The following is a 25,918-nucleotide window of genomic DNA, read 5'->3' as shown; positions in this document are numbered from 1 at the left end:
TAATAATCATCAATATTAGTCACCATAGCAACATGAACAGTCAGTCACTATAATAATCATCAATATTAGTCATCAAAGCAACATGAACAGTCAGTCACGATAATAATCAACAATATTAGTCACCATAGCAACATGAACAGTCAGTCACCATAATAATGAATAGTCAAAAAGGGATGGAACACAAAAGCAGCACATCCAATGGCTTGAACAGAAGGTGTGTATGTGTACTATATTATACTACACGGAGTGAGAGAGTGTGTGTGTGTATGTTTCTGTGTGTTTTAGTGGGTGTGTGTGTTCGTGCATGTGATTCTGTGTTTTTGTATGTCTGTGTGTTTGTGTGTGTGCAACTGTTTCTGTGTGTGTGTGTGTTTCTGTGTGTGTGTGTGTGTGTGTGTGTGTGTTTGCAACTGTTTCTGTGTGTTTCTGTGTGTTTGTGTTTGTGTTTCTGTGTGTGTGTGTGTGCGTGTGCGTGCGTGCGTGCTGCTTATCCTCCGTGGTATCTGACCTGGATCTTACACTTGGCCTCTACCAGCTGTAGTTTGGTCTGGGCCAACTCTAGCTCCAGTTCTCTGAGCTGGGACTTCAGGGAGTCCTTCTCCTCATCCAGCTCACTGTTCCTGTTGTCTCTGCTGGGAGCGGGCATCTGGAGAGGCCCTTCTTTACTGAACACCTCCCTGCAGCGTTCACACGCCATCACCTTACTCTGCAGAGGCAGACAGGGAGAGAGAAGCACATATATCAATCTATTGGAGCTACACAACCTGACCAAAAATATGTGGACACCTACTCATCGAACATCTTATTCCAAAATCATGGCCATTAAAATGAAGTTGGTTCCCCTTTTGCTGCAAAAATAGCCTCCACTCTTTTGGGAAGGCTTCCACTAGATATTGGAACATTGCTGCGGGGACTTGCTTCCATTCAGCCACAAGAGCATTAGTGAGGTCAGGCACCGATGTTGGGCGATTAGGCCTGGCTCGCAGTCGGTGTTCCAATTCATCCCAAAGGTCTTTGATGGGGTTGAGGTCAGGGCTCTGTGCAGGCCAGTCAAGTTCTTCCACATTGATCTCGACAAACCATTTCTGTATGGACCTCGCTTTGTGCTTGGGGGCATTGTCATGCTGAAACAGGAAAGGTCCTTCCCCAAACTTTTCCCACAAAGTTGGAAGCACAGAATAATCTACAGTGTCATTTTATGCTGTATGTTAAGATTTTCCTTCCCTGAAACTAAGGGGCCCGAACCGTGAAAACCAGCACCAGACCATTATTCCTCCTCCACCAAACGATACAGTTGGCACTATGCATTGGGGCAGGTAGCGTTCTCCTGGCGTCCGCCAAACCCAGATTCGTCTGTTGGACAGCCAGATGGTAAAGGTGATTCATCACTCCAAAGAACACATTTCCACTGCTCCAGAGTTCAATGGTGGCAAGCTTTAAACCACTCTAGCCAATGCTTGGCATTGCACATGGAGATATTCCGCTTGTCTGCGCCTGCTCGGCCATGGAAACCAATTTCAATAAGCTCCCGATGAACAGTTCTTGTGCTGACGTTGCTTCCAGAGGCAGTTTGGAACTCAGTAGTGAGTGTTGCAACCGAGGACAGATGATTTTTACACGTTTCAGCACTAAGCATTCCCGCTCTGTGTGCTTGTGTAGCCTATCACTTCGCGGCTAAGTCGTTGTTGCGCCTAGACATCTCCACTTGACAGAACTTACAGTTGACCGAGGCAGCTCTAGCAGGGCAGACATCTGACGAACTGACTTGTTGGAAAGGTGGCATCCTATGACGGTGCCACGTTTAAATTCACTGAGCTTCAGTAAGGCCATTCTACTGCCAAAGTTTGTCAATGGAGATTTCATGGCTTGGTGCTCGATTTTATACACCTGTCAGCAGCAGGTGTGGCTGAAATAGCAGAATCCACTCATTTCAAGTGGTGTCCACATACACTATTTATACAAAAGTAAGTATACACAACATAAAGACTATATATAAAGTATACTCTTGGCATTTTCTCAACCAGCTTCATGAGGTAGTCACCTGAAATGCATTTCAATTAACAGGTGTGCCTTGTTAAAAGTTGTGAAATTTCTTTCCTTCCTTCTTAATGCGTTTGAGTCAATCAGTTGTGTTCTGACAACGTAGGGTTGGTATACAGAAGATAGCCCTATTTGGTAAAAGACCAAATCCATATTATGGCAAGAACAGCTCAAATAAGCAAAGAGAAAGTTCATCAACTGTTCAGAGGAGTGTGTGAATCAGGCCTTCATGGTAGAATTCCTGCAAAGAAACTACTACTAAAGGACACCAATAAGAAGACGACTTGCTTGGGCCATGAAACACGAGCAATGGACATTAGACCGGTGGAAACCTGTCCTTTGGTCTGATGAGTCCAAATTCGCGATTTTTGGTTCCAACAGCCGTGTCTTTGTGAGACACAGAGTTGGTGAACGAATGATCTCCACATGTGTGGTTCCCACCGTGAAGCATGGAGGTGGTGTGGGGGTGCTTTACTGGTGACACTGTCTGTGATTTATTTATAATTCAAGGCACACTTAACCAGCATGGCTACCACAGCAATATGCCATCCCATCTTGTTTGCGCTTAGTCAGACTATCATTTGTTTTTCAACAGGACAATGACCCAAAACACCTACAGGCTGTGTAAGAGCTATTTGACCAAGGAGAGTGATGGAGTGCTGCATCAGATAAGCTGGCCAACACAATCACCTGACCTCAACCCAATTGAGATGGTTTGGAAGGAAAAGCAGCCAACAGTCTTGAAGGAGTTCCCACAGAATATGTAGGAACTCCTTCAAGACTGTTGGAAAAGCATTCCTCATGAAGCTGGTTGAGAGAATGCCAAGAGTGTGCAAAGCTGTCATAAAGGCAAAGTGTGGCTACTTTGAAGATTTTTTTAAACACTTTGGTTACTACATGATTCCATATGTGTTATTTCATAGGTTTGATGTCTTCACTTCTACAATGTAGAAAACAGTAAAAAATAAAGAACAACCCTTGAATGAGTATGTGTGTCCAGAATGTAATGTAATGGTAATGAAAATATAAACTATGTATACACAACATGTAAGAGTAAGATGGTAATAAGATGTATACTTACACAGACACACTGAAGTATATTATATTTCCATTTTCCTTTGCAGTGAGTCCATAACCACATTAGCATTACGGACAAAGACATTTTATCGCCACAGCAGTGATGGGCTTTTATTCCAACACTACTAGAACCCTTCTTCATACCACCCAATAATAATGACATGACAGATGCCATACACAGATGCTGTCCTACCTTGATGATGTCCAGCTCCTCCTTGGTGGCAGCCTGCTGCTTCTCTAGCCTGGTGCTGAGATGAGAACAGATCTGGGAACACACAGGAAGGACTGCGTGTTTACTAAAGCTACTACATATTACCTGGACAGGTTCAGTGACCTTTCAGATACACCAGAACATACAGAAGACGCATCTCAATTAGGATTGAATGGGATTTTATGGGACATCGTAGGATCAGGATTGACTTTCTCCCGAGGGGAAATGTGTCTTGGACATGAAATAGTGCTGCTGCTTCCAGAGAATATCGCAGGTGAAAAACCAAACATCATAGAAGCACCGATCTCCCCACCCACACAAAGCTAATCAGCTACTGGCAAGGTTGTGACGTAGACCATATACACACTGTTCTCCTCTCTTACGTGTCTCTGGATCCTACCTGTTTGTATTCGGTGATGATAGCTGTAGTTTTCTTGATCTCTGACTCTGCTTTCTCCAGCTCTCTCCTGAACACCTCTTTAATCTGGACAGACACGGCAAGATGGCAACCACACATTAGCTATGATCGTAAAACACTTGCTACTTCAGTCACCTTCTCTTCTCCCAAAGCACTTGCATGTGTTTGACTGTGAGCTGTGTAACCTGTGCCGTCTCCTCCGCCTGCCTCCTCTTCTCCTCCTCAGTCTCCACCAGGCGCTGTTTGGTGCAGAGCAGCTCCTTGTTCAGCACGTCTGCCTTGTCTTCCGCCTGGTCTAGGTCGGTCCGCAGGGCAATCTTACTGGTCACCAGCTCATGGGCCAGGTCATCGTTTTCCTGCTCCAGACGCATGCTGGCCTCCTGCAGACGACGGTTCTCCCTCTGTGAGCAACACACACATTGTATTTCACATTTGAGTCATTTAGCCGTTCATCTTAAGATAGCTGGGTGAGACAACCACATATCACAGCCGTAGCAAGTACATTTTCCATCCAAAAAGTACACAACTACACACACACTAGTGATGTGCGGGTTGACTCATTACCCGCAGTCATATCCGAAGGGCAGGTGGGTTTACGGTCATGAAATATTGTGTGGATGAAGTGTGGGTGGGTTGAATAAAGAGAAAACTATGCATAAAAAATCCATGAGTGTCTAATTACTGTGCAGTTGATATCTATAGGATACAGTGAGGTTTATATTTTGTTCTCTGTATCTGGCGTTAGTGTGTAGCCTCAGCTTTAGGGCCTAACTGTAGCATGCCAAATACACGCCAGCTGACAAATACACGCCAACTGACAAATACACGCCAGCTGACAAATACACGCCAACTGACAAATACACGCCAACTGACAAATACACGCCAACTGACAAATACACGCCAACTGACAAATACACGCCAACTGACAAATACACGCCAGCTGACAAATACACGCCAGCTAACAAATACACGCCAACTGACAAATACACGCCAACTGACAAATACACGCCAACTGACAAATACACGCCAACTGACAAATAAACGCCAACTGACAAATAAACGCCAACTGACAAATAAACGCCAACTGACAAATACACGCCAACTGACAAATACACGCCAACTGACAAATACACGCCAGCTGACAAATACACGCCAACTGACAAATACACGCCAGCTGACAAATACACGCTAGCTGACAAATACACGCCAGCTGACAAATACACGCCAGCTGACAAATACACGCCAGCTGACAAATACACACCAACTGACAAATACACACCAACTGACAAATACACAACAACTGACAAATACACACCAACTGACAAATACACACCAACTGACAAATACACGCCAACTGACAAATACACGCCAACTGACAAATACACGCCAACTGACAAATACACAACAACTGACAAATACACGCCAACTGACAAATACACGCCAACTGACAAATACTTTTGAAAACCTGGGATGAAAAAGTTAATTGATCCACTGAGGATTAAAGGGCAACGTCTGAATTTAATGAATAAAAAGAAAACTGCGAAATGGAGAGTTAAAAATCAATAGAAGGAGGGCCAGTAGCCTAATGAAGTAGTAAAAGAGGATGATCGCAGTGTTGTGTGATCATTGTGAGGTGCTATACACATTTAACAGTCACAACCCATTGTGCACAGAGATACTGTTCAGATGGGTTAAATGGAATAGTAACTGAAATCTGGACAAGGACTTTGTCTATAACCTCTCACATAGCCTAATATAATGTTAATTCCTGCAGAATGAAGCATTTCTTGCAGTAAAATTATACACCAAATTTACATTTTGACTTTAACAGGAGTGGAGAAATATACTTTTTATTTCAGCATCTTGAGAGAATGAATGCACAGTTAAGGGGCTGTCTATGTTAATCAGCATCATTAAAGCTGATAGTATTTCAAACAAAATATGCATCAAGCCAAAATGAAATCTTATCAAAAACATGTTGGGCCATTTTTACAGCTTTTAATTTCCTTAAAACCGGTTAAGCTGATGGGATTTGGAAAACTTAATTTTTTATTTATTTATTTATTTCACCTTTATTTAACCAGGTAGGCTAGTTGAGAACAAGTTCTCATTTACAATTGCGACCTGGCCAAGATAAAGCAAAGCAGTTCGACACATACAACAACACAGAGTTACACATGGAGTAAAACAAACATACAGTCAATAATACAGTAGAAAAATAAGTCTATATACAATGTGAGCAAATGAGGTGAGAAGGGAGGTAAAGGCAAAAAAAGGCCATGGTGGCAAAGTAAATACAATATAGCAAGTAAAACACTGGAATGGTAGATTTGCAGTGGAGGAATGTGCAAAGAAGAGATCGAAATAATGGGGTGCAAAGGAGCAAAATAAATAAATAAATAAAATAAATACAGTAGGGAAAGAGGTAGTTGTTTGGGCTAAATTATAGATGGGCTATGTACAGGTGCAGTAATCTGTGAGCTGCTCTGACAGCTGGTGCTTAAAGCTAGTGAGGGAGATAAGTGTTTCCAGTTTGAGATTTGTGTAGTTAGTTCCAGTCATTGGCAGCAGAGAACTGGAAGGAGAGGCAGCCAAAGGAAGAATTGGTTTTGGGGGTGACCAGAGAGATATACCTGCTGGAGCGCGTGCTACAGGTGGGTGCTGCTATGGTGACCAGCGAGCCGAGATAAGGGGGGACTTTACCAAGCAGGGTCTTGTAGATGACCTGGAGCCAGTGGGTTTGGCGACGAGTATGAAGCGAGGGTCAGCCAACAAGAGCGTACAGGTCGCAGTGGTGGGTAGTATATGGGGCTTTGGTGACAAAACGGATGGCACTGTGATAGACTGCATCCAATTTATTGAGTAGGGTTTCAAAGATTTACTGAGTTACAGCTCACATAAAGAAATCTTTAGACCGTAATCTATGGATTTCACACGACTGGCAATACAGTTATGCATCTGATGGTCACAGATAGCATTTTTAAGAGGTTAAAAAGTAGTGAGTATCTGGTGTGATCACCATTTTCCTCATGCAGCACGACACATCTCCTTCGCATAGAGTTGATCAGGCTGTTGATTGTGGCCTGTGGAATGCTGTACACACACCACTTAAATGGCTGTGCAAAGTTTATGGATATTGGCGGGAACTGGAATGCGCTGACGTACACGTCCCAAACCTGCTCTGGTGGACATTCCTGCAGTCAGCATGCCACTTGCATGCTCTCTCAAAACTTGTGACATCTATTGTGTTGTGTAACAAAACTGCACCTTTTAGAGTGGCCTTTTATTTTCCCCAGCACATGGTGTTATGATGATCATGCTGTTTAAACGCTCCCTAAAACACTTCTGTGAGCAGGCCTTTCTAATCGACCTGGCCCGGGTATCCTGGAAGGACATCGACCTCATCCCGTCAGTTGAGGATGCCTGGTCATTCTTTAAAAGTAACTTCCTCACCATTTTAGATAAGCATGCTCCGTTAAAAAAATGCAGAACTAAGAACAGATACAGCCCTTGGTTCACCCCAGACCTGACTGCCCTCGACCAGCACAAAAACATCCTGTGGCGGACTGCAATAGCATCGAATAGTCCCCGTGATATGCAACTGTTCAGGGAAGTCCGGAACCAATACACGCAGTCAGTCAGGAAAGCTAAGGCCAGCTTCTTCAGGCAGAAGTTTGCATCCTGTAGCTCCAACTCCCAAAAGTTCTGGGACACCGTGAAGTCCATGGAGAACAAGAGCACCTCCTCCCAGCTGCCCACTGCACTGAGGCTAGGTAACACGGTCACCACTGATAAATCCATGATTATCGAAAACTTCAATAAGCATTTCTCAACGGCTGGCCATGCCTTCCGCCTGGCTACTTCAACCTCGGCCAACAGCTCCGCCCCCCCCGCAGCTCCTCGCCTAACCAAATCCAGATAGCAGATGTTCTGAAAGAGCTGCAAAACCTGGACCCGTACAAATCAGCTGGGCTTGACAATCTGGACCCTCTATTTCTGAAACTATCTGCCACCATTGTCGCAACCCCTATTACCAGCCTGTTCAACCTCTCTTTCATATCGTCTGAGATCCCCAAGGATTGGAAAGCTGCCGCAGTCATCCCTCTCTTCAAAGGGGGAGACACCCTGGACCCAAACTGTTACAGACCTATATCCATCCTGCCCTGCCTATCTAAGGTCTTCGAAAGCCAAGTCAACAAACAGGTCACTGACCATCTCGAATCCCACCGCACCTTCTCCGCTGTGCAATCTGGTTTCCGAGCCGGTCACGGGTGCACCTCAGCCACACTCAAGGTACTCAACGATATCATAACCGCCATCGATAAAAGACAGTACTGTGCAGCCGTCTTCATCGACCTTGCCAAGGCTTTCGACTCTGTCAATCACCATATTCTTATCGGCAGACTCAGGAGCCTCGGTTTTTCGGATGACTGCCTTGCCTGGTTCACCAATTACTTTGCAGACAGAGTTCAGTGCGTCAAATCGGAGGGCATGCTGTCTGGTCCTCTGGCAGTCTCTATGGGGGTGCCACAGGGTTCAATTCTCGGGCCGACTCTTTTCTCTGTGTATATCAATGATGTTGCTCTTGCTGCGGGCGATTCCCTGATCCACCTCTACGCAGACGACACAATTCTATATACCTTCGGCCAGTCTTTGGACACTGTGCTATCTAACCTCCAAACAAGCTTCAATGCCATACAACACTCCTTCCGTGGCCTCCAACTGCTCTTAAACGCTAGTAAAACCAAATGCATGCTTTTCAACCGGTCGCTGCCTGCACCCGCATGCCCGACTAGCATCACCACCCTGGATGGTTCCGACCTAGAATATGTGGACGTCTATAAGTACCTAGGTGTCTGGCTAGACTGCAAACTCTCCTTCCAGACTCATATCAAACATCTCCAATCGAAAATCAAATCAAGAGTCGGCTTTCTATTCCGCAACAAAGCCTCCTTCACTCACGCCGCCAAGCTTACCCTAGTAAAACTGACTATCCTACCGATCCTCGACTTCGGCGATGTCATCTACAAAATGGCTTCCAACACTCTACTCAGCAAACTGGATGCAGTCTATCACAGTGCCATCCGTTTCGTCACTAAAGCACCTTATACCACCCACCACTGCGACTTGTATGCTCTAGTCGGCTGGCCCTCGCTACATATTCGTCGCCAGACCCACTGGCTCCAGGTCATCTACAAGTCCATGCTAGGTAAAGCTCCGCCTTATCTCAGCTCACTGGTCACGATGGCAACACCCATCCGTAGCACGCGCTCCAGCAGGTGTATCTCACTGATCATCCCTAAAGCCAACACCTCATTTGGCCGCCTTTTGTTCCAGTACTCTGCTGCCTGTGACTGGAACGAATTGCAAAAATCGCTGAAGTTGGAGACTTTTATCTCCCTCACCAACTTCAAACATCAGCTATCTGAGCGGCTAACCGATCGCTGCAGCTGTACATAGTCTATTGGTAAATAGCCCACCCTTTCTCACCTACCTCATCCCCATACTGTTTTTATTTATTTACTTTTCTGCTCTTTTGCACACCAATATCTCTACCTGTACATGACCATCTGATCATTCATCAGTCCAGTGTTAATCTGCAAAATTGTAATTATTTGCCTACCTCCTCATGCCTTTTGCACACATTGTATATAGACTCCCCCTTTGGTTTCTACTGTGTTATTGACTTGTTAATTGTTTACTCCATGTGTAACTCTTTGTTGTCTGCTCACACTGCTATGCTTTATCTTGGCCAGGTCGCAGTTGCAAATGAGAACTTGTTCTCAACTAGCCTACCTGGTTAAATAAAGGTGAAATAAAAAATAAATTAAAAAAATGTCACCTGTCAGGTGGATGAATTATCTTGGCTAACGAGAAATGCTCATTAACAGGGATGTACCACATTTGAGAGAAATAAGCTTTTTGTGCATATGAAACATTTCTGGGATCTTTTATTCACCTCATGAAACATGGGACAAACATTTTGCATGTTACGTTTACATATTTGTTCAGTATAGATTAAAGGAGTAACTCCGGTAGGACTAAAACATTCTTCCTCACCTAAAGTTCAACTGTCGGAGTCAGTTGACGCACTAGTGTGCACTGCCTTCATAGGCCTGCAGCCTAGCTAAGCCAATAGTAACCATACCACACCTTCCCAAAAGTTGCCCACATACACAGCAGCTGAGGTGCCATGGCGATGCCCACCTACTTCCCTTTTAGCATGGGCATCATGGCCCCCAGCACATGTACATTCTAATGTCTCCCTCAATCTTCTCTTCTCCATTTCTTCTGCTGTAGGAGGCATTGAAGATGAACAAGGCAGCGGTGAAGACGGTGCTGTGACAGCTCATCTACAGCCACAGTGATGTGGATGACAGACAATGAAAGCTCAGAGAGACCCAAGTCAGCCGGTCACCACTCAAATTAATGCTCCTACAAAGACCCAAAGGATTGACCCCGCCCCCCCAACACCACTGCCAGTCTCTGTAATCATCTATGCATAGTCACTTTAATTAACTCTACCCACATGTACATAGTACCTCAACTAACCGGTACCCCCCCCGCACATTGACTCTGTACCGGCACCCCCCTGTATATATATATATATATTTTTTTTACTGCTGCGCATTTACTTGTTACTTTCATCTCTTATTCTTATCTGTATTTTTGAAACTGCAGTGTTGGTTAGGGGCTCAGAAGTAAGCATCACTGTAAGGTGTTGTATTTGATTGATTTGATTTGAGACAGGGTAAGAAAGAGTGAGACTGGCTTTTCCCTGGCACTTTATTTATTTATGGTACTGACTGCCCAAACACCTGGATCCACAGGTCTAAAGTAAATTGATCTTTGATTAGAGGGAATGCTTGAAAACCAGCATACAATGCAGTATTTTCTAGGACATCTTTCCCTGATGAAGCACATCTCGATGGCTCGATGGACAACGAATACATCAGGAATATGTCTTGCTCATTGGCAAAACGTTGCCGCGACATCAGCCTAGGTTCTATATTGGCATATGTAGGCCAAGGATCAACATCTCAGTGACACCTTGCCAATGTGCAAAAAGTCTCTATAATACATATTCCCAACTCAAATTTACATTTTCAATTTCATACCCGAAGGCGTTGTGCGCGCATACTGGGTTGAGGCTGCACAGCCGACTAACCACAATCGAGCCACTCACTGGCACCACTGTTTGCACACCTGGTTTGTGAAGGTTAGAGCCAAATCAGGGAGTTATGCAGATTATGAGGATGGAGGTTGTGGGGTTGTTATAATATGCAAATTCAGTTTTTAATAAGAAAGATATTTCAAAATGTCAGATCCAGTCTGAAACGGTCCCATAGACATCTACATGCCCGTTCACTGTTTACAGGATGTCCGCTATCCGGAATCATGCTGCAGCGGCCCAACAAGAATTGTTCCACTGTACCAAGGAACAGAAGGACAAAAACATGTACATCTCCACTCAACTTAAAGGCATACCGTGTCTGCTTCATGCACCATTAAGCTATATCATCCTATAAAATCAAGTGATTTTTATACATGCTCTGTTTTCTTTACATTAGTAAATTAGAGCTAGCTCACTAGCTAACTCATAACCAAAACATACATTTGATTAGCGAGCCCATTACTAATGGCTAGCGAGCAAGGTAAATCTACTAGCCAGATGTCTAAGTTACTATGGGCTGAACAACGCTCGGTAACTAACTACTAGTCACTTGAAGATAGTAACGTTTTTCAGGTTGCAGTCATCTAATATGTCCCTCCTTTTAGTGTAGAAAGGTTATAACATAATGAAAATGTATATGATTTATGTGGCATAATTCTTCATGAGGATGTCTTCATCTCATTCCAGGGGGGGTCAGTCATTCTTCCCTGACTAGCCTGGCTATCTGTGTGTGCATTGGGTACGTCTCTGTTTCAGAGGGGAATATTTTTCCTGAGCATTTTAAGCCCTGCCTACTCAAACTTGGTGGGAGAGTTGTCTGTCTGAAGAGAACCCTGCTCAGAACATTTTTTACCTCCCATTTAGAAAAGTCAGAGAAAAGCTGAAGGAATACGTACTGTAGCTCCAAGGTCAGGGATATCTGAGACTAACAGGATGAGGTTGTATTGGATTACGTTATTCCCAATCATCCCTATGAATAATTCCAATAGTCAGGAGGGGAGAGCTCTTTCCTCTTCCATATCTTTCACTCATTACAAAAATGCTCTACCCCTTTCTCTTCACTGAGTGTGTGTGCCTGGCATAGTCTACAAGACTGGAGGGAGGGGCCTGGCATGGTCAAGAACAAATTCTTATTTTCAATGACGGCCTAGGAACAGTGGGTTAACTGCCTTGTTCAGGGGCAGAACAACATCTTTTTTTTTACCTTGTGAGCTTGGGGATTCGATCTAGCAACCTTTCGGTTACTAGTCCAATGCTCTAACCACTAGGCTATCTGCCGCCCCAAGTATCATCTCTATTTACACACAACCCATTTTCAGAGATCCAATTCTTGAGGTATACAACTGCAGTGAGGAGGCCCGCCTAAGTAACTCTAGCTATGGGAATTTAGTGGCTCAATGGGGATTAAGTAGAAGTGAGGCCCCTAACCACTGATAAAGGGTCAGATATTATGTCATCTGCCATATTGGGGGTAGAGTAATCTGATTCAAGAGCAGTGGGTAAGACACGATTGTGACTAGTCTGTTTCTTACCTGGTAGCGGTCGATGGGGTCCTCCTGCTGCAGCTGGCTCTCTCTCAGGGTCTGGTACTCCTTCTCAAACTTCTTCAGCTTCTTGGTGGGAACCTGGAGGGGTGACAGAAGGACAGCTGAGTGAGTGTTGTTGGATGGAATTGTCTTAAAAAGGTGCAACCACAGCCATGTGGGATCTATCTTACCATAAATTACAGCAGCTTGCCTTCTAGTGTGAAAGAGCTTCTAAACCACTAGATGGCAATGGGGAGACAAACAGGACTAAAACATTCAGCCAGTTCTGTTTCTCCAAATGGATGTAATGCAAAGCTCAGTTTACTGAGATCCCAGTGAGCTGGCAATGTAGCAACCTTCTAACTGAAGGCAAAACTAGGGTTTCCACAACATATCTTATCACTTTCATCACCCGACTGATGGAACAGAAACAGAACAGTATAAACACTGCTCTTAGAACTGCATCAATGTACACTTAACTATTCACTCTTGCTTTTACTAGAGAAATGTATTAACTGTTACATGCCTTTAGCCTTGGCACAAAATGGCTGCCGTCTGTCTCTCCTGAGAGCAGTGACATCACACATCCCCCAAAGACACACCTCAACACCCGACTACTCTGTGCAGAGTAGTTTACATCATGTTCACCTGTTGATTTACATTCCAGCTAACCACTCTACCCTCATTTTCCCAGCACAATAAACACAGCAGGAGCTGAACAACAGGCAGTACAAGTTTCATGAAGAAACCTCTTCAAAAAGCCGAAAGTCAGAACTACCAAGATAACACCAGTGTTTTTTAACACTTCAAAACATGACAACACATTTAGTCAAGGCTCTCTATGCCAGCCAGATCTGTGCCTAAGGAAATGGTATCCTAGGGTGGCTCAGCCCTTGGCGTTGCCATGGCACCTGCTGCTAGGATGTGGTTTACAGGTTTGTCTGGGGCAAAACAAGCCACAGAGGGGCGGGGCTTTGTTAATGGATCCAGCCACCAGAGGCCCCTACGAGAGAAGGGGGGGGGGGGGGGGGGGGGGTATCAGCTCACTGGCTGATTCCACCAGAGATAAAAGCTCACAGACGAGAGGGTGAAATACCACAGTGTGCCATCACAGCAAGGATATTTGTGACCTGTTGCCACAAGAACAGGGCAGCCAGTGAAGAACAAACACCATTGTATATACAACCCATATTTATGTTAATTTATTTTCTCTCTTGTACTTGAACCATTTGCACATCGTTACAACACTGTATATATACACATAGTATGACATTTGTAATGTCTTTATTCTTTTGGAACTTCTGTGTGTGTAATGTTTACTGTTCAATTTGATTGTTTATTTCACTTTTGTATTTTATCTACTTCACTTGCTTTGGCAATGTTAACATATGTTTCCCATGCCAATAAAGCCCTTAAATTGAATGAGAGAGGGAGGGAGAGGGGGGTAAATGGGAGCTCATTGTTTGAAGAAGACAGAAGGGGAAGGAAGAGCAAGAGCAGAGACAGAAGAGAGGAAGATAGGAATTCACTGGCTGAGAAAGAGGGAAGACAGAGGGGGATGAGTAAAAGATAAAGGGTAAGTGCAGGAGAGAGAGGGAGAGCTGGTAGTCCCATCCACCAAACTACCAGGTGTGACACAGGGAAGGGACTCAGGGGGTATGCTAATTTGGTATAGAGCAGACCTAACTCACTATTAAATTAATCAAAACAGGAACATTTTACATTTGGCTAGAAATTCGAAAGGAAATTATCACAACAGAGAAAAATGTCCTCCTGTGTGCTACCTATATCCCCCCACTAGGATCCCTATAATTTAATGAAGATAGCTTTTCCATTCTGGAAGGGGAAATCAATCATTTCCAGGCCCAGGGACATGAACTAGTCTGTGGTGATCTAAATGCCAGAACTGAACAAGAACCTGACACACTCAGCACACAGGGGTACAAACACCTACCTGGAGGTGACAGCATTCCCGCCCCCATATGCACAACCAGACTATCACAACCAGCCGTGATTGGGAGTCCCATAGGGCAGTGCACAATTGGCCCAGCGTTGTCCGAATTTGGCCGGGGTAGGCTGTCATTGTAACTAAGAATTTGTTCTTAACTGACTTGCCTAGTTAAATAAAGGTTTAAAAAAAATTATAATAATAATACAAACTACGACAACATAACCAACAAAAACAGGTCACAAATCCTGCAGCTCTGTCACACGCTGGGTATGTACATAGTCAATGGTAGGCTTCGAGGGGACTTCTACGGTAGGTACACCTATAGCGGGCATCTCTTGGCAGTAGTACTGTAGACTGCTTTATCACTGACCTCAACCCAGAGGCTCTTAGAGCATTAAGTGGTGTGGGGGCTGTGCTTTGGCAACGTGGGTGGGGTTATATCCTTCCTGTTTGGCCCTGTCCGGGGATGTCGTCGGATGGGTCCACAGTGTCTCCTGACCCCTCCTGTCTCAGCCTCCAGTATTTATGCTGCAGTAGTTTATGTGTCGGGGGGCTAGGGTCAGTTTGTTATATCTGGAGTACTTCTCCTGTCCTATTCGGTGTCCTATGTGAATCTAAGTGTGCGTTCTCTAATTCTCTCCTTCTCTCTCTCGGAGGACCTGAGCCCTAGGACCATGCCCCAGGATTACCTGACATGATGACTCCTTGCTGTCCCCAGTCCACCTGGCCGTGCTGCTGCTCCAGTTTCAACTGTTCTGCCTTCTTATTATTCGAACATGCTGATCATTTATGAACATTTGAACATCTTGGCCATGTTCTGTTTTAATCTCCACCCGGCACAGCCAGAAGAGGACTGGCCACACCACATATGCTCTCTCTAATTCTCTCTTTTTTTCTCTCTCTCTCGGAGGACCTGAGCCCTAGGACCATGCCCCAGGACTACCTGACATGATGACTCCTTGCTGTCCCCAGTCCATCTGACTGTGCTGCTGCTCCAGTTTCAACTGTTCTGCCTTATTATTATACGACCATGCTGGTCATTTATGAACATTTGAACATCTTGGCCATGTTCTGTTATAATTTCCACCCGGCACAGCCAGAAGAGGACTGGCCACCCCACATAGCCTGGTTCCTCTCTAGGTTTCTTCCTAGGTTTTGGCCTTTCTAGGGAGTTTTTCCTAGCCACATTGCTTCTACACCTGCATTGCTTGCTGTTTGGGGTTTTAGGCTGGGTTTCTGTACAGCACTTTGAGATATCAGCTGATGTACGAAGGGCTATATAAATACATTTGATTTGATTTGATTAAGTAAGCCCACTGACACCCCTATCAGATCACAGCAAAATCACAGTCTACTTGAACAGAGCAATACTCAAATCATGAGGCATCAAAGCCAAAGGAGATGAGTAATATTAAGAAATGCTATAGCTGGAAGAAAAGTAGTGTGGAAACCAACCAAAACAAATTCAATCCCTTTTAGACAACTTTCTGGAAAAAGCATTTCACTGTAATATAGTGAAGGTATAAACTTGTACAGTATATTTGACCTCTCAGCTTCCCTATCAAAGCTAAGAATTTCAAGCAGACAACCTAAGAAAATTAACAATGACAAATGGTTTGATGAAGAATGCAAAAACCTAAGAAAGAAATTCAGAAACCCATCCAAGCAAAAACAGAGACCCTGAAAACCTGAGCCTAGGCCTTCACTATGGTGAATCACTCAAACAACACAGAAATACACTACGGAAAAAGAAGGAACAGCATGTCAGAAATCAGCTCAATGTAACAGAAGAAAGCATAGACTCTAACCACTTCTGGGAACATTGGAAAACACTACACAAACAGCACAAAGAGTTATCTATCCAAAATGGAGATGATTGAAGAAGTGGTTTATCCATACTTTTTGGCCCTATAACAAAGAACAGCAAAAACATATACAGGATCAAATACAAATCTTAGAATCAACTATTAAAGACCAGAACCCACTGGATTCTCCAATTACCTTGAATGAACTACAGGACAAAATACAAACCCTCCAACCCAAAAAGGCATGTGGTGTTGATGGTATCCCTAATGAAATTATCAAATATACAGACCACAAATTCCAATTGGATGTACTTAAACTCTTTAACATCATCCTCAGCACTGGCATATTCCCCAATATTTGGAACCAAGGACTGATCACCCCAATCCACAAAAGTGGACACAAATTTGACCCCAATAACTACCGTTGGATATGCGTCAACAGCAAACTTGGGAAAATCCTCTGCATTATCATTAACAGACTCATACATTTCATACATTTCAGTGAAAACAATGTAGTAAGCAGATGTCAAATGGGCTTTTTACCAAATTATCGTACAACAGACCACGTATTCACCCTGCACACCTTAATAGACAAATAAACAAACCAAAACAAAGGCCAAGTCTTCTCATGCTTTGTTGATTTCAAAAAAGCTTTTGACTCAATTTGGCATGAGGTTCTGCTATACAAATTGATGGAAAGTGGTGTTGGGGGAAAAACATACGACATTATAAAATCCATATTCACAAACAAGTATGCGGTTAAACATTATTTCTACAGGGCTGTGGGGGTGAGACAGGGATGCAGCTTAAGCCCCACCCTCTTCAACATATATATCAATGAATTGGCGAGGGCACTAGAACAGTCTGCAGCATCCGGCCTCACCCTACTAGAATCTTTTGTCAATTCTCCATTTGCTGAAGATCTGGAGCTTCTGTCCCCAACAAAGGAGGGCCTACAGCAGCACCTAGATAGTCTGCACAGATTCTGTCAGACCTGGGCCCTGACAGTAAATCTCAGTAAGACAAAAATAATGGTGTGCCAAAAAATGTCCAGTTGCCAGGACCAACAAATACAAATTCCATCTAGACACCATTGCCCTAGAGCACACAAAAAAACTATACATACCTCGGCCTAAACATCAGCACCATAGGTATCATGATGCTGGCCTGGGGGTAGGTTTATGACAGTCATAAATACCTCTCCCCCCTTTTTTCCTCTCTCTACCCTACTGATGTGACTATTGAAAATCCCTTGGTTAACATAGAGATTATGGAAACATCAGAAGGTGATGAACCATATTTTGGTAATCCAACCAGTTCAACATATGTGTTGGTACTTAATGAATATGATGTCAGTTCAGTTGTCATCTGAGACATTCTCATCAATGATGGATGGCATAAACGGTACAGCGGAAAGTCTACACATTATAGTTATCAGATTCACATGGAATTGTTGTGCAATTTAAGTGTTTGAATATGAAATTATTTGTGAGGGGATGAAATGTGATTTTAGCTTCTAAGATGTGAGAATTGGGTTTTCATGAGTGAATTAGGCCTGACTCAGTGGCCCGCCCACGTGAAGAGACATTGGTTATAAACTATGAAACACACCCTCCTCTCCCTTCCTATATAAAGCCTTGAAAGCCAATTTACCACCAGATACTTTCTTGCGAGGACAGGAAGATCTGTTGGCCAATAAGACCAGCATCTACAACCAACCTATTGAAGTGCAGCTCAGAGTAAATATTCATTGGATTTTCCTTTTCCAAATGGGTGTAATTTAAAATGCATAAGATCCTGTATTTACGATAGAGACATCGCTTCTCGATTTGTTCTTCAATCTTCCAGCTCTTTCACTCAAACCCAACTCCCCTTTTCTTTGTGTAACCGGCTGTCATATCTGTTCCGTCCGCTAGGGACGTTTTCCTTTGTGACGTAATTTGTAAACAAGGTATGATTCATTCTGTGTATATGTAATTCTGTTTGATTAATTAGGTATTTAGTAAATAAATATTTAAACCCAATTTTGTATTGCTGATTCAACTTGTTAGCCAGGGTTAGTGAAGATAACCAAGAATTTACAACTTTCAGATGAGACTGAAATAAGGTGACAATTAATATTGACTGCTATTGATGTAAAATATTAATATTAATCTTTAAGGTCTTTAAGAGTTTATTCGGAAGATAAATGCTCTATAAATATTATTTTGTGGTGCCCTGACTTTCTAGTTAATTACATTTACATGATAAGCTCAATCAGGTAATATTAATTACAGAGAAAGGATTTTATAGAATAGCATGTCATATTACTTAATCCGGCATAGCCAAAGACACGACACGGGTAACTTCAACAAAGCCATTAACAATCTGAGACAAGGCAAGAAGGGCCTTTATGCCATCAAAACGAACATACCAATTAGGATCTGGCAAAAAATACTTGAATCAGTTATAGAACCCATTGCCCTTTATGGTTGCGAGGTCTGGGGTCCGCTCACCAACCAAGAATTCACAAAATGGAACAAACACCAAATTGAGACTCTGCATGTAGAATTCTGCTAAAATATCCTCAGTATACAATGTAAAATACCAAATAATGCAATTCTGCAGAGCAGAATTAGGTCGGTACACGATAATGATCAGAATCCAGAAGAGAGCCGTTAAATTCTACAACTACCTAAAAGGAAGCGATTCCCAAACCTTCCATAACAAAGCCCTCACCTACAGAGAGATGAACCTGGAGAAGAGTCCCTTAAGCAAGCTGGTACTTGGGCTCTGTTCACAAACACAAACAGACCCTACAGAGCCCCAGGACAGCAACATAATTCACCAATCCAAATAATGAGAAAACAAAAATATATATTTTTTACAATGTGTCAAGTAATTAATAAAAAAACAGAGCAAACTAGAATGCTATTTGGCAGTAAACAGAGAGTAGACAGTGGCAGAATACCTGACCACTGTGACTGGCCCAAACTACAGACTCTGTGAGCATAGAAAAGACAGGCTATGTGCACATGCCCACAAGGTGGAGGTGGAAACTGAGCTGCACTTCCTAATCTCCTGCCCAATGTATGACCATATTAGAGACACATATTTCCCTCAGATTACACAGACCCACAAAGAATTCGAAAACAAACTCAATTTTGATAAACTCCCCTATCTATTGGGTGAAATAACACAGTGTTCCATCACAGCAGAAAGATTTGTGACCTGTTGCCACAAGAAAAGTGCAACCAGTGAAGAACAAACACCTTTGTAAATACAACCCATATTTATGTTTATTTATTTTCCCTTTTGTACTTTAACTATTTACACATAAGACATTTGAAATGTCTTTGGGAATTTTTTTGAGTGTAATGTTTACTGTAAAAAATGTTTTTCACTTTTGTTTATTATCTATTTTACTTGCTTTGGCAATGTAAACATATGTTTCTCATGCCGATAAAGCCCCTTAAATTAAAATATAATTTAGAGAAATGGACAGGAGATTAAGCGAGATGAGAGCCTGAGAAAGAGGAGATAGAGAGAGAGATGAGAGAGACAGAAAGAGAGAGTATGGGTGGGTTTGCCTGTGTGCCATAGTTATACAGTGACTGGAGTCGTCAAGAAGCTCTCAAGGGTACAGTCACACAATAGGTGGTGGTTGAGATGAAAACACTGGTTTGTGACAAGTTGCTCTGTAATTGCCTTGTGTCAATATACAATGTTGTATATTTCCTGCATGGAATGGAGTAAAAATATGCATACTTACTGTAGGTTTATAAAGAGGACATATTGTACTGGGTTCATAAAGAAGACATATTGTACTGGGTTTATAAAGAAGACATATGGCACTGGGTTTATAAAGAGGACATATTGTACTGGGTTTATAAAGAGGACATATTGTACTGGGTTTATAAAGAGGACATATTGTACTGGGTTTATAAAGAAGACATATTGTACTGGGTTTATAAAGAAGACATATTGCACTGGGTTTATAAAGAAGACATATTGTACTGGGTTTATAAAGAAGACATTGCACTGGGTTTATAAAGAAGACATATTGTACTGGGTTTATAAAGAAGACATATTGCACTGGGTTTATAAAGAAGACATATTGTACTGGGTTTATAAAGAAGACATATTGTACTGGGTTTATAAAGAAGACATATTGTACTGGGTTTATAAAGAAGACATATTGTACTGGGTTTATAACGAGGACATATTGTACTGGGTTTATAACGAGGACATATTGCACTGGGTTTATAACGAGGACATATTGTACTGGGTTTATAAAGAAGACATATTGTACTGGGTTTATAAAGAAGACATATTGTACTGGGTTTATAAAGAAGACATATTGCACTGGGTTTATAAAGAAGACATATTGTACTGGGTTTATAACGAGGCCATATTGCACTGGGTTTATAAAGAAGACATATTGCACTGGGTTTATAATGAGGATACTAAACAGCCTGTTGCCTGGACATTACCTTCTTTCTTCACTAGCCTACTTAGCCATGAATAATGTACACCTGACCCTTACCCTGTGGGACCGGGGTGGCAAATATACCCCCCTAGGTTATCAATTACCCACAATACAGATACTCCATTGTTAGCAAGCCATCTGCCCATGTCGTTTGTTCTCAGCCTGATAGCATGCTAGGCCCAGTGTCTTAGAACATATATGGACACCATGAACTCACCAGTCCTGATGTAATATATTATTACAGACAGGAATCCATAAACAGTTCAAGAAGCAGTCAAACCTGTTCCATGCTGTATTTTGTAACTTGTAAAGGGCTAATAGATGTGTGTGGTTGATAAGATAGCCTATCAGCATTGTTTATGCTCCACTGGCCTTGGTTGTACCCAGTGAACAACAGGAACTTTACGAAAGGACCCTTCATCCCCCTCGGCCCTTCTGTTCCTGACGACTGAACACAAGTGTGTGTTTAAGTGTGTGACGCCCTGGAAAGATACCAACACAGGCTCTGGGAGGAGAGGGGAGAAGGGTAGAGAGAAGGGAGCCAATAGGGCCAGCATTATACCAGTATCGCAACACCATGGCTTCCAACACTCTACTCAGCAAACTGGATGCAGTCTATCACAGTGCCATCCGTTTTGTCACTAAAGCACCTTATACTACCCACCACTGCGACTTGTATGCTCTAGTCGGCTGGCCCTCGCTACATATTCGTCGCCAGACCCACTGGCTCCAGGTCATCTACAAGTCTATGCTAGGTAAAGCTCCGCCTTATCTCAGCTCACTAGTCACGATGGCAACACCCATCCGTAGCACGCGCTCCAGCAGGTGTATCTCACTGATCATCCCTAAAGCCAACACCTCATTTGGCCGCCTTTCGTTCCAGTACTCTGCTGCCTGTGACTGGAACGAATTGCAAAAATCGCTGAAGTTGGAGACTTTTATCTCCCTCACCAACTTCAAACATCAGCTATCTGAGCAGCTAACCGATCGCTGCAGCTGTACATAGTCTATTGGTAAATAGCCCACCCTTTTCACCTACCTCATCCCCATACTGTTTTTATTTATTTATTTTTCTGCTCTCCTGCACACCAATATCTCTACCTGTACATGACCATCTGATCTTTTATCACTCCAGTGTTAATCTGCAAAATTGTAATTATTTGCCTACCTCCTCATGCCTTTTGCACACATTGTATATAGACCCCCCCTTCGTTTTCTACTGTGTTATTGACTTGTTAATTGTTTACTCCATGTGTAACTCTTTGTTGTATGCTCACACTGCTATGCTTTATCTTGGCCAGGTCGCAGTTGCAAATGAGAACTTGTTCTCAACTAGCCTACCTGGTTAAATAAAGGTGAAATAAATAAAAAATAAAAAAAACACCCGTTAGTATCATGGCAAGTAAACCAAAAAAAGGAAGCAGATTTGACTTATTTAGGAAAACACCCTGAATATTGGAAACAAACATCATAATGTTGTCATCAAGAGTCGCATATATTTATTTTCAAGCTACAGAACACAATGTTAAATACTGCAGGATTTTAAAGAACCAAAGAGTTTGGTCTGCCTGATGTTTTCATTTTTGCCATAGTATTGTCACCACCCTAGGAGCCATTATCTGAAAACAATATGAAAAGTAGAAAGAGAGAAGTCGAGAAATAGAGAGAAAGAAATACTGCTGATGAAAGAGCTTTCACCTGAAAAAGAATATGCCATAGAAGCTTGTCCATGTGTGTGTGAGAGAGCGAGAGAGCGATAGCGAGAGAGATAGCGAGAGAGAGCGAGAGAGAGCGAGAGAGAGAGCGAGAGCGAGAGCTGATGAGTAGCCCAACCGTCTCTCGAAGGTGTGAAGTGACTTGCAAAATTGACCTGCAGAGAAAGAGCAAGAGCCAAAAAACAAAACCACACAAAGCTTCCATACACCCCTACAGTTTTGATTTCAGATGACAACATAATATGGAACCTTCTGGAAAAGAAGGCACAAGGTTTCCCCCTCCAGCCCACTCGCCCCCGTCCTCTTCTTCCCCCAACACACTCATTCTTCCCCTCGCACATTCAGTCATATCTGACCACAGACAGCCTTGAAAGTGGCAGAAGATGACACTATTTCACCCTCACTTTTTCCATTGAAGTTGTATATAGGCCATCAGCATTCCCCTTTATGACTATTAACAGGCCCATAAAACACAGCTAATGATAGCCCTCTAATGTCACTCACTAAAACCAATGATCATTTCAACATTATCCACACTAATTTCGCCATCTCTGAAGTAGCTTCCTATCTAGCCATTTATCCATGAGCCATACAAAATGTATTTCCAATGCTTAAACATATGAAATTAAAGTTCTTATGCTAAAATATGCCGTTGATATATCCCAAATCTAAAATATGCCATACAAGATATATTCCCAAAGTTAAAAGTATGTGGACACCTGCTCCTCGAACATCTCATTCCAAAATCATGGGCATTAATTAATCATGGCCACCGATCTCAACAAACTATTTCTGTATGGACATTCCTTTGTGTTCGGGGGCATTGTCATGCTGAAACAGGAAAGGGCCTTCCCCAAAATGTGTGTGAGACAAGCACAAAGTTGGAAGCACCGAATCGTCTACAATGTCATTGTATGATGTAGCGTAACAATTTCCCTTCACCGGAACTAAGGGGCCTAGCCCGAACCATGAAAACAGCCCCAGACCATTATTCCTCCGCCACCAAACTTTACAGTTGACACTATGCATTGGGGCAGGTAGTGTTCTCCCGACATCCGCCAAATCAGATTCGTCTGTCGGACTGCCAGATGGTGAAGCGTGATTCATCACTCCAGAGAACATATTCCCACTGCTCCAAAGTCCAATGGCGGCGAGCTTTACAGCACTCCAGCCGATGCTTGGCATTGCACATGGTGATCTTAGGCTTGTGTGTGGCTGCTCGGCCATGGAAACCCATTTCAGGAAGCTCCCGACAAGCAGTTATTGTGCTGACAACGCTTCCAGAGGCAGCTTGGAACACGGTAGTGAGTGTGTTGCAACCCGAGGACAGACGATTTTTAAGTGCTATGCACTTCCGCACTCGGCGGTCCCATTCTATGAGCTTGTGTGACCTACCACTTCGCAGCTGAGCCTTTGTTGCTCCTAGACGTTTCCAATTGACAATAACAGCACTTAGTTGACTGGGGAAGCTCTAGCAGGGAAGAACATTTGACAAACTGACCTTTTGGAAAGGTGGCATCCAATGAGACCATTCTCAAGACCATTCTACTGCCAATGTTTGTCTATGGAGATTGCACGGCTGTGTGCCCTATTTAATACATCTGTCAGCAACGGGGTGTGGTTGAAATAGCCAAATCCACTAATTTGAAAGTGTGTCCATATACTTTTGTATATTCAGTTGAAGTCAGAAGTTTACATACAGTTAGGTTGGAGTAATTAAAACAAGTTTTTCAACCACTCCACAAATTTCTTATTAACAGTCTATAGTTTTGGCAAGTCGGTTAGGACATCTACTTTGTGCATGACACACGGCATTTTTCCAACAATTGTTTACAGACAGATTATTTCACTTATAATTCACTGTATCACAATTCCAGTGGGTCAGAAGTTTAAATACACTAAGTCGACTGCGCCTTGAAACAGCTTGGAAAATTCCAGAAAAGTATGTCATGGCTTTAGAAGCTTCTGATAGGGTAATTGACATCATTTGAGTCAATTGGAGGTGTACCTGTAGATGAATTTCATGGCCTACCTTCAAACTCAGTGCCTCTTTTCTTGACATCACAGGAAAATGAATAGAAATCAGCCAAAAAATGTATAGACCTCCACAAGTCTGGTTCATCATTAGGAACCACGTTCATCTGTACAAACAATATTACGCAAGTATAAACACCATGGGACCACGCAGCTGTCATACCGCTCAGGAAGGAGACGTGATCTGTCTCCTAGAGATGAACGTACTTTGGTGCAAAAAGTGGAAATCAATCCCAGAACAACAGCAAAGGATCTTGTGAAGATGAAAGGCCGCTCAGCAAGGAAGAAGCCACTGCTCCAAAACCACCATAAAAAAGACAGACTACGGTTTGCAACTGCACGTGGCGTCAAAGATTGTACTTTTTGGAAAAATGTCCTCTGGTCTGATGAAACAAAAATAGAACTGTTTGTCCATAATGACCATTGTTATGTTTGGAGGAAAAAGGGGAAGGCTTGCAAGCCAAAGAATACCATCCCAATCGTGAAGCACGGGGGTGGCAGCATCATGTTGTGAGGGTGCTTTGCTGCAGGAGGGACTGGTGCGCTTCACAAAATAGATGGCATCATGAGGTAGGGAAATGATGTAGATATATTGAAGCAACATCTCAAGACATCAGTTAAAGCTTGATCGCAAATGGGTCTTCCAAATGGACAATGACCCCAAGCATACTTCCAAGGTTGTGGCAAAATGGCCTAATGACAACAAAGTCAAGGTATTGGAGTGGCCATCACAAAGCCCTGACCTCAATCCTATAGAAAATTGTGGGCAGAACTGATAAGCGTGTACGAGCAAGGAGGCCTACAAACCTGACTCCGTTACACCAGCTCTGTCAGGAGGAATGGGCCAACATACACCCAACTTATTGTGGGAAGCTTGTGGAAGGCTACCCGAAACGTTTGACCAAAGTTAAACAATTTAAAGGCAATGCTACCAAATACTAATATAGTGTATGTAAACTTCTGACCCACTGGGAATGTGATGAAAGAAATAAAAGCTGAAATGAATCACTCAACTATTATTCTGACATTTCACAAGTAGTGATCCTAACTGACCTAAGACAGGGAATCGTTACTAGGATTAAATGTCAGGAATTGTGAAAAACTAAGTTTAAATGTATTTGGCTAAGGTGTATGTAAACTTCCGACTTCAGCTGTACAGTGTATATTGGAGGCAGTGACAGCTGGGGGCTATGTAGAGCAATGAGAACCAAAACAGACTGTCTGAGTTCTAAATGGCACCCTATGACCTAAGTAATGTACTAATGGACAAAAGTATTGCATTATATAAGGAATAGGGTTCTATTTGGGACATAGCCTAAGTATAAGCTAACCTTGAGCCACTGTTAGAATATGCCAGTGTTCATGAGGCTCAGCTCTCCAGTGATAACCTATGTACAGTCACTCCTTTCTAGTACAACAGCCGGCTATAACCCAAAGGCACACAACAGTTAGAGATTACAGTACAATGTTATACATTCCTGTTCAATACTAGACCCTCA

At 42.9% G+C, this 25,918-nt stretch overlaps 1 protein-coding gene across 5 annotated transcripts in view; it reads right to left on the bottom strand.

Annotated features, from left to right (window-relative positions):
- rabgap1l (RAB GTPase activating protein 1-like) overlaps positions 1 to 25,918 on the bottom strand; it is a 151,938-nt gene that overhangs the window by 3,131 nt on the left and 122,889 nt on the right. For all 5 annotated transcript variants that reach the window (XM_031822471.1, XM_031822472.1, XM_031822473.1 and 2 more), the window contains 5 exons: positions 12,453 to 12,545; positions 3,932 to 4,147; positions 3,729 to 3,812; positions 3,311 to 3,382; positions 509 to 706 (listed from right to left, as the gene is read on the bottom strand). In XM_031822471.1, coding sequence (XP_031678331.1) covers positions 509 to 706; positions 3,311 to 3,382; positions 3,729 to 3,812; positions 3,932 to 4,147; positions 12,453 to 12,545 — 663 coding nt within the window. The remainder of the gene's footprint in view (positions 1 to 508; positions 707 to 3,310; positions 3,383 to 3,728; positions 3,813 to 3,931; positions 4,148 to 12,452; positions 12,546 to 25,918) is intronic.

The sequence above is a fragment of the Oncorhynchus kisutch genome, linkage group LG4 (genome assembly GCF_002021735.2).
Source record: "Oncorhynchus kisutch isolate 150728-3 linkage group LG4, Okis_V2, whole genome shotgun sequence".
Taxonomy (NCBI): domain Eukaryota; kingdom Metazoa; phylum Chordata; class Actinopteri; order Salmoniformes; family Salmonidae; genus Oncorhynchus; species Oncorhynchus kisutch.
Note: the sequence above shows the minus strand (reverse complement) of the source record. Positions and strands in the feature narration are given on the sequence as shown.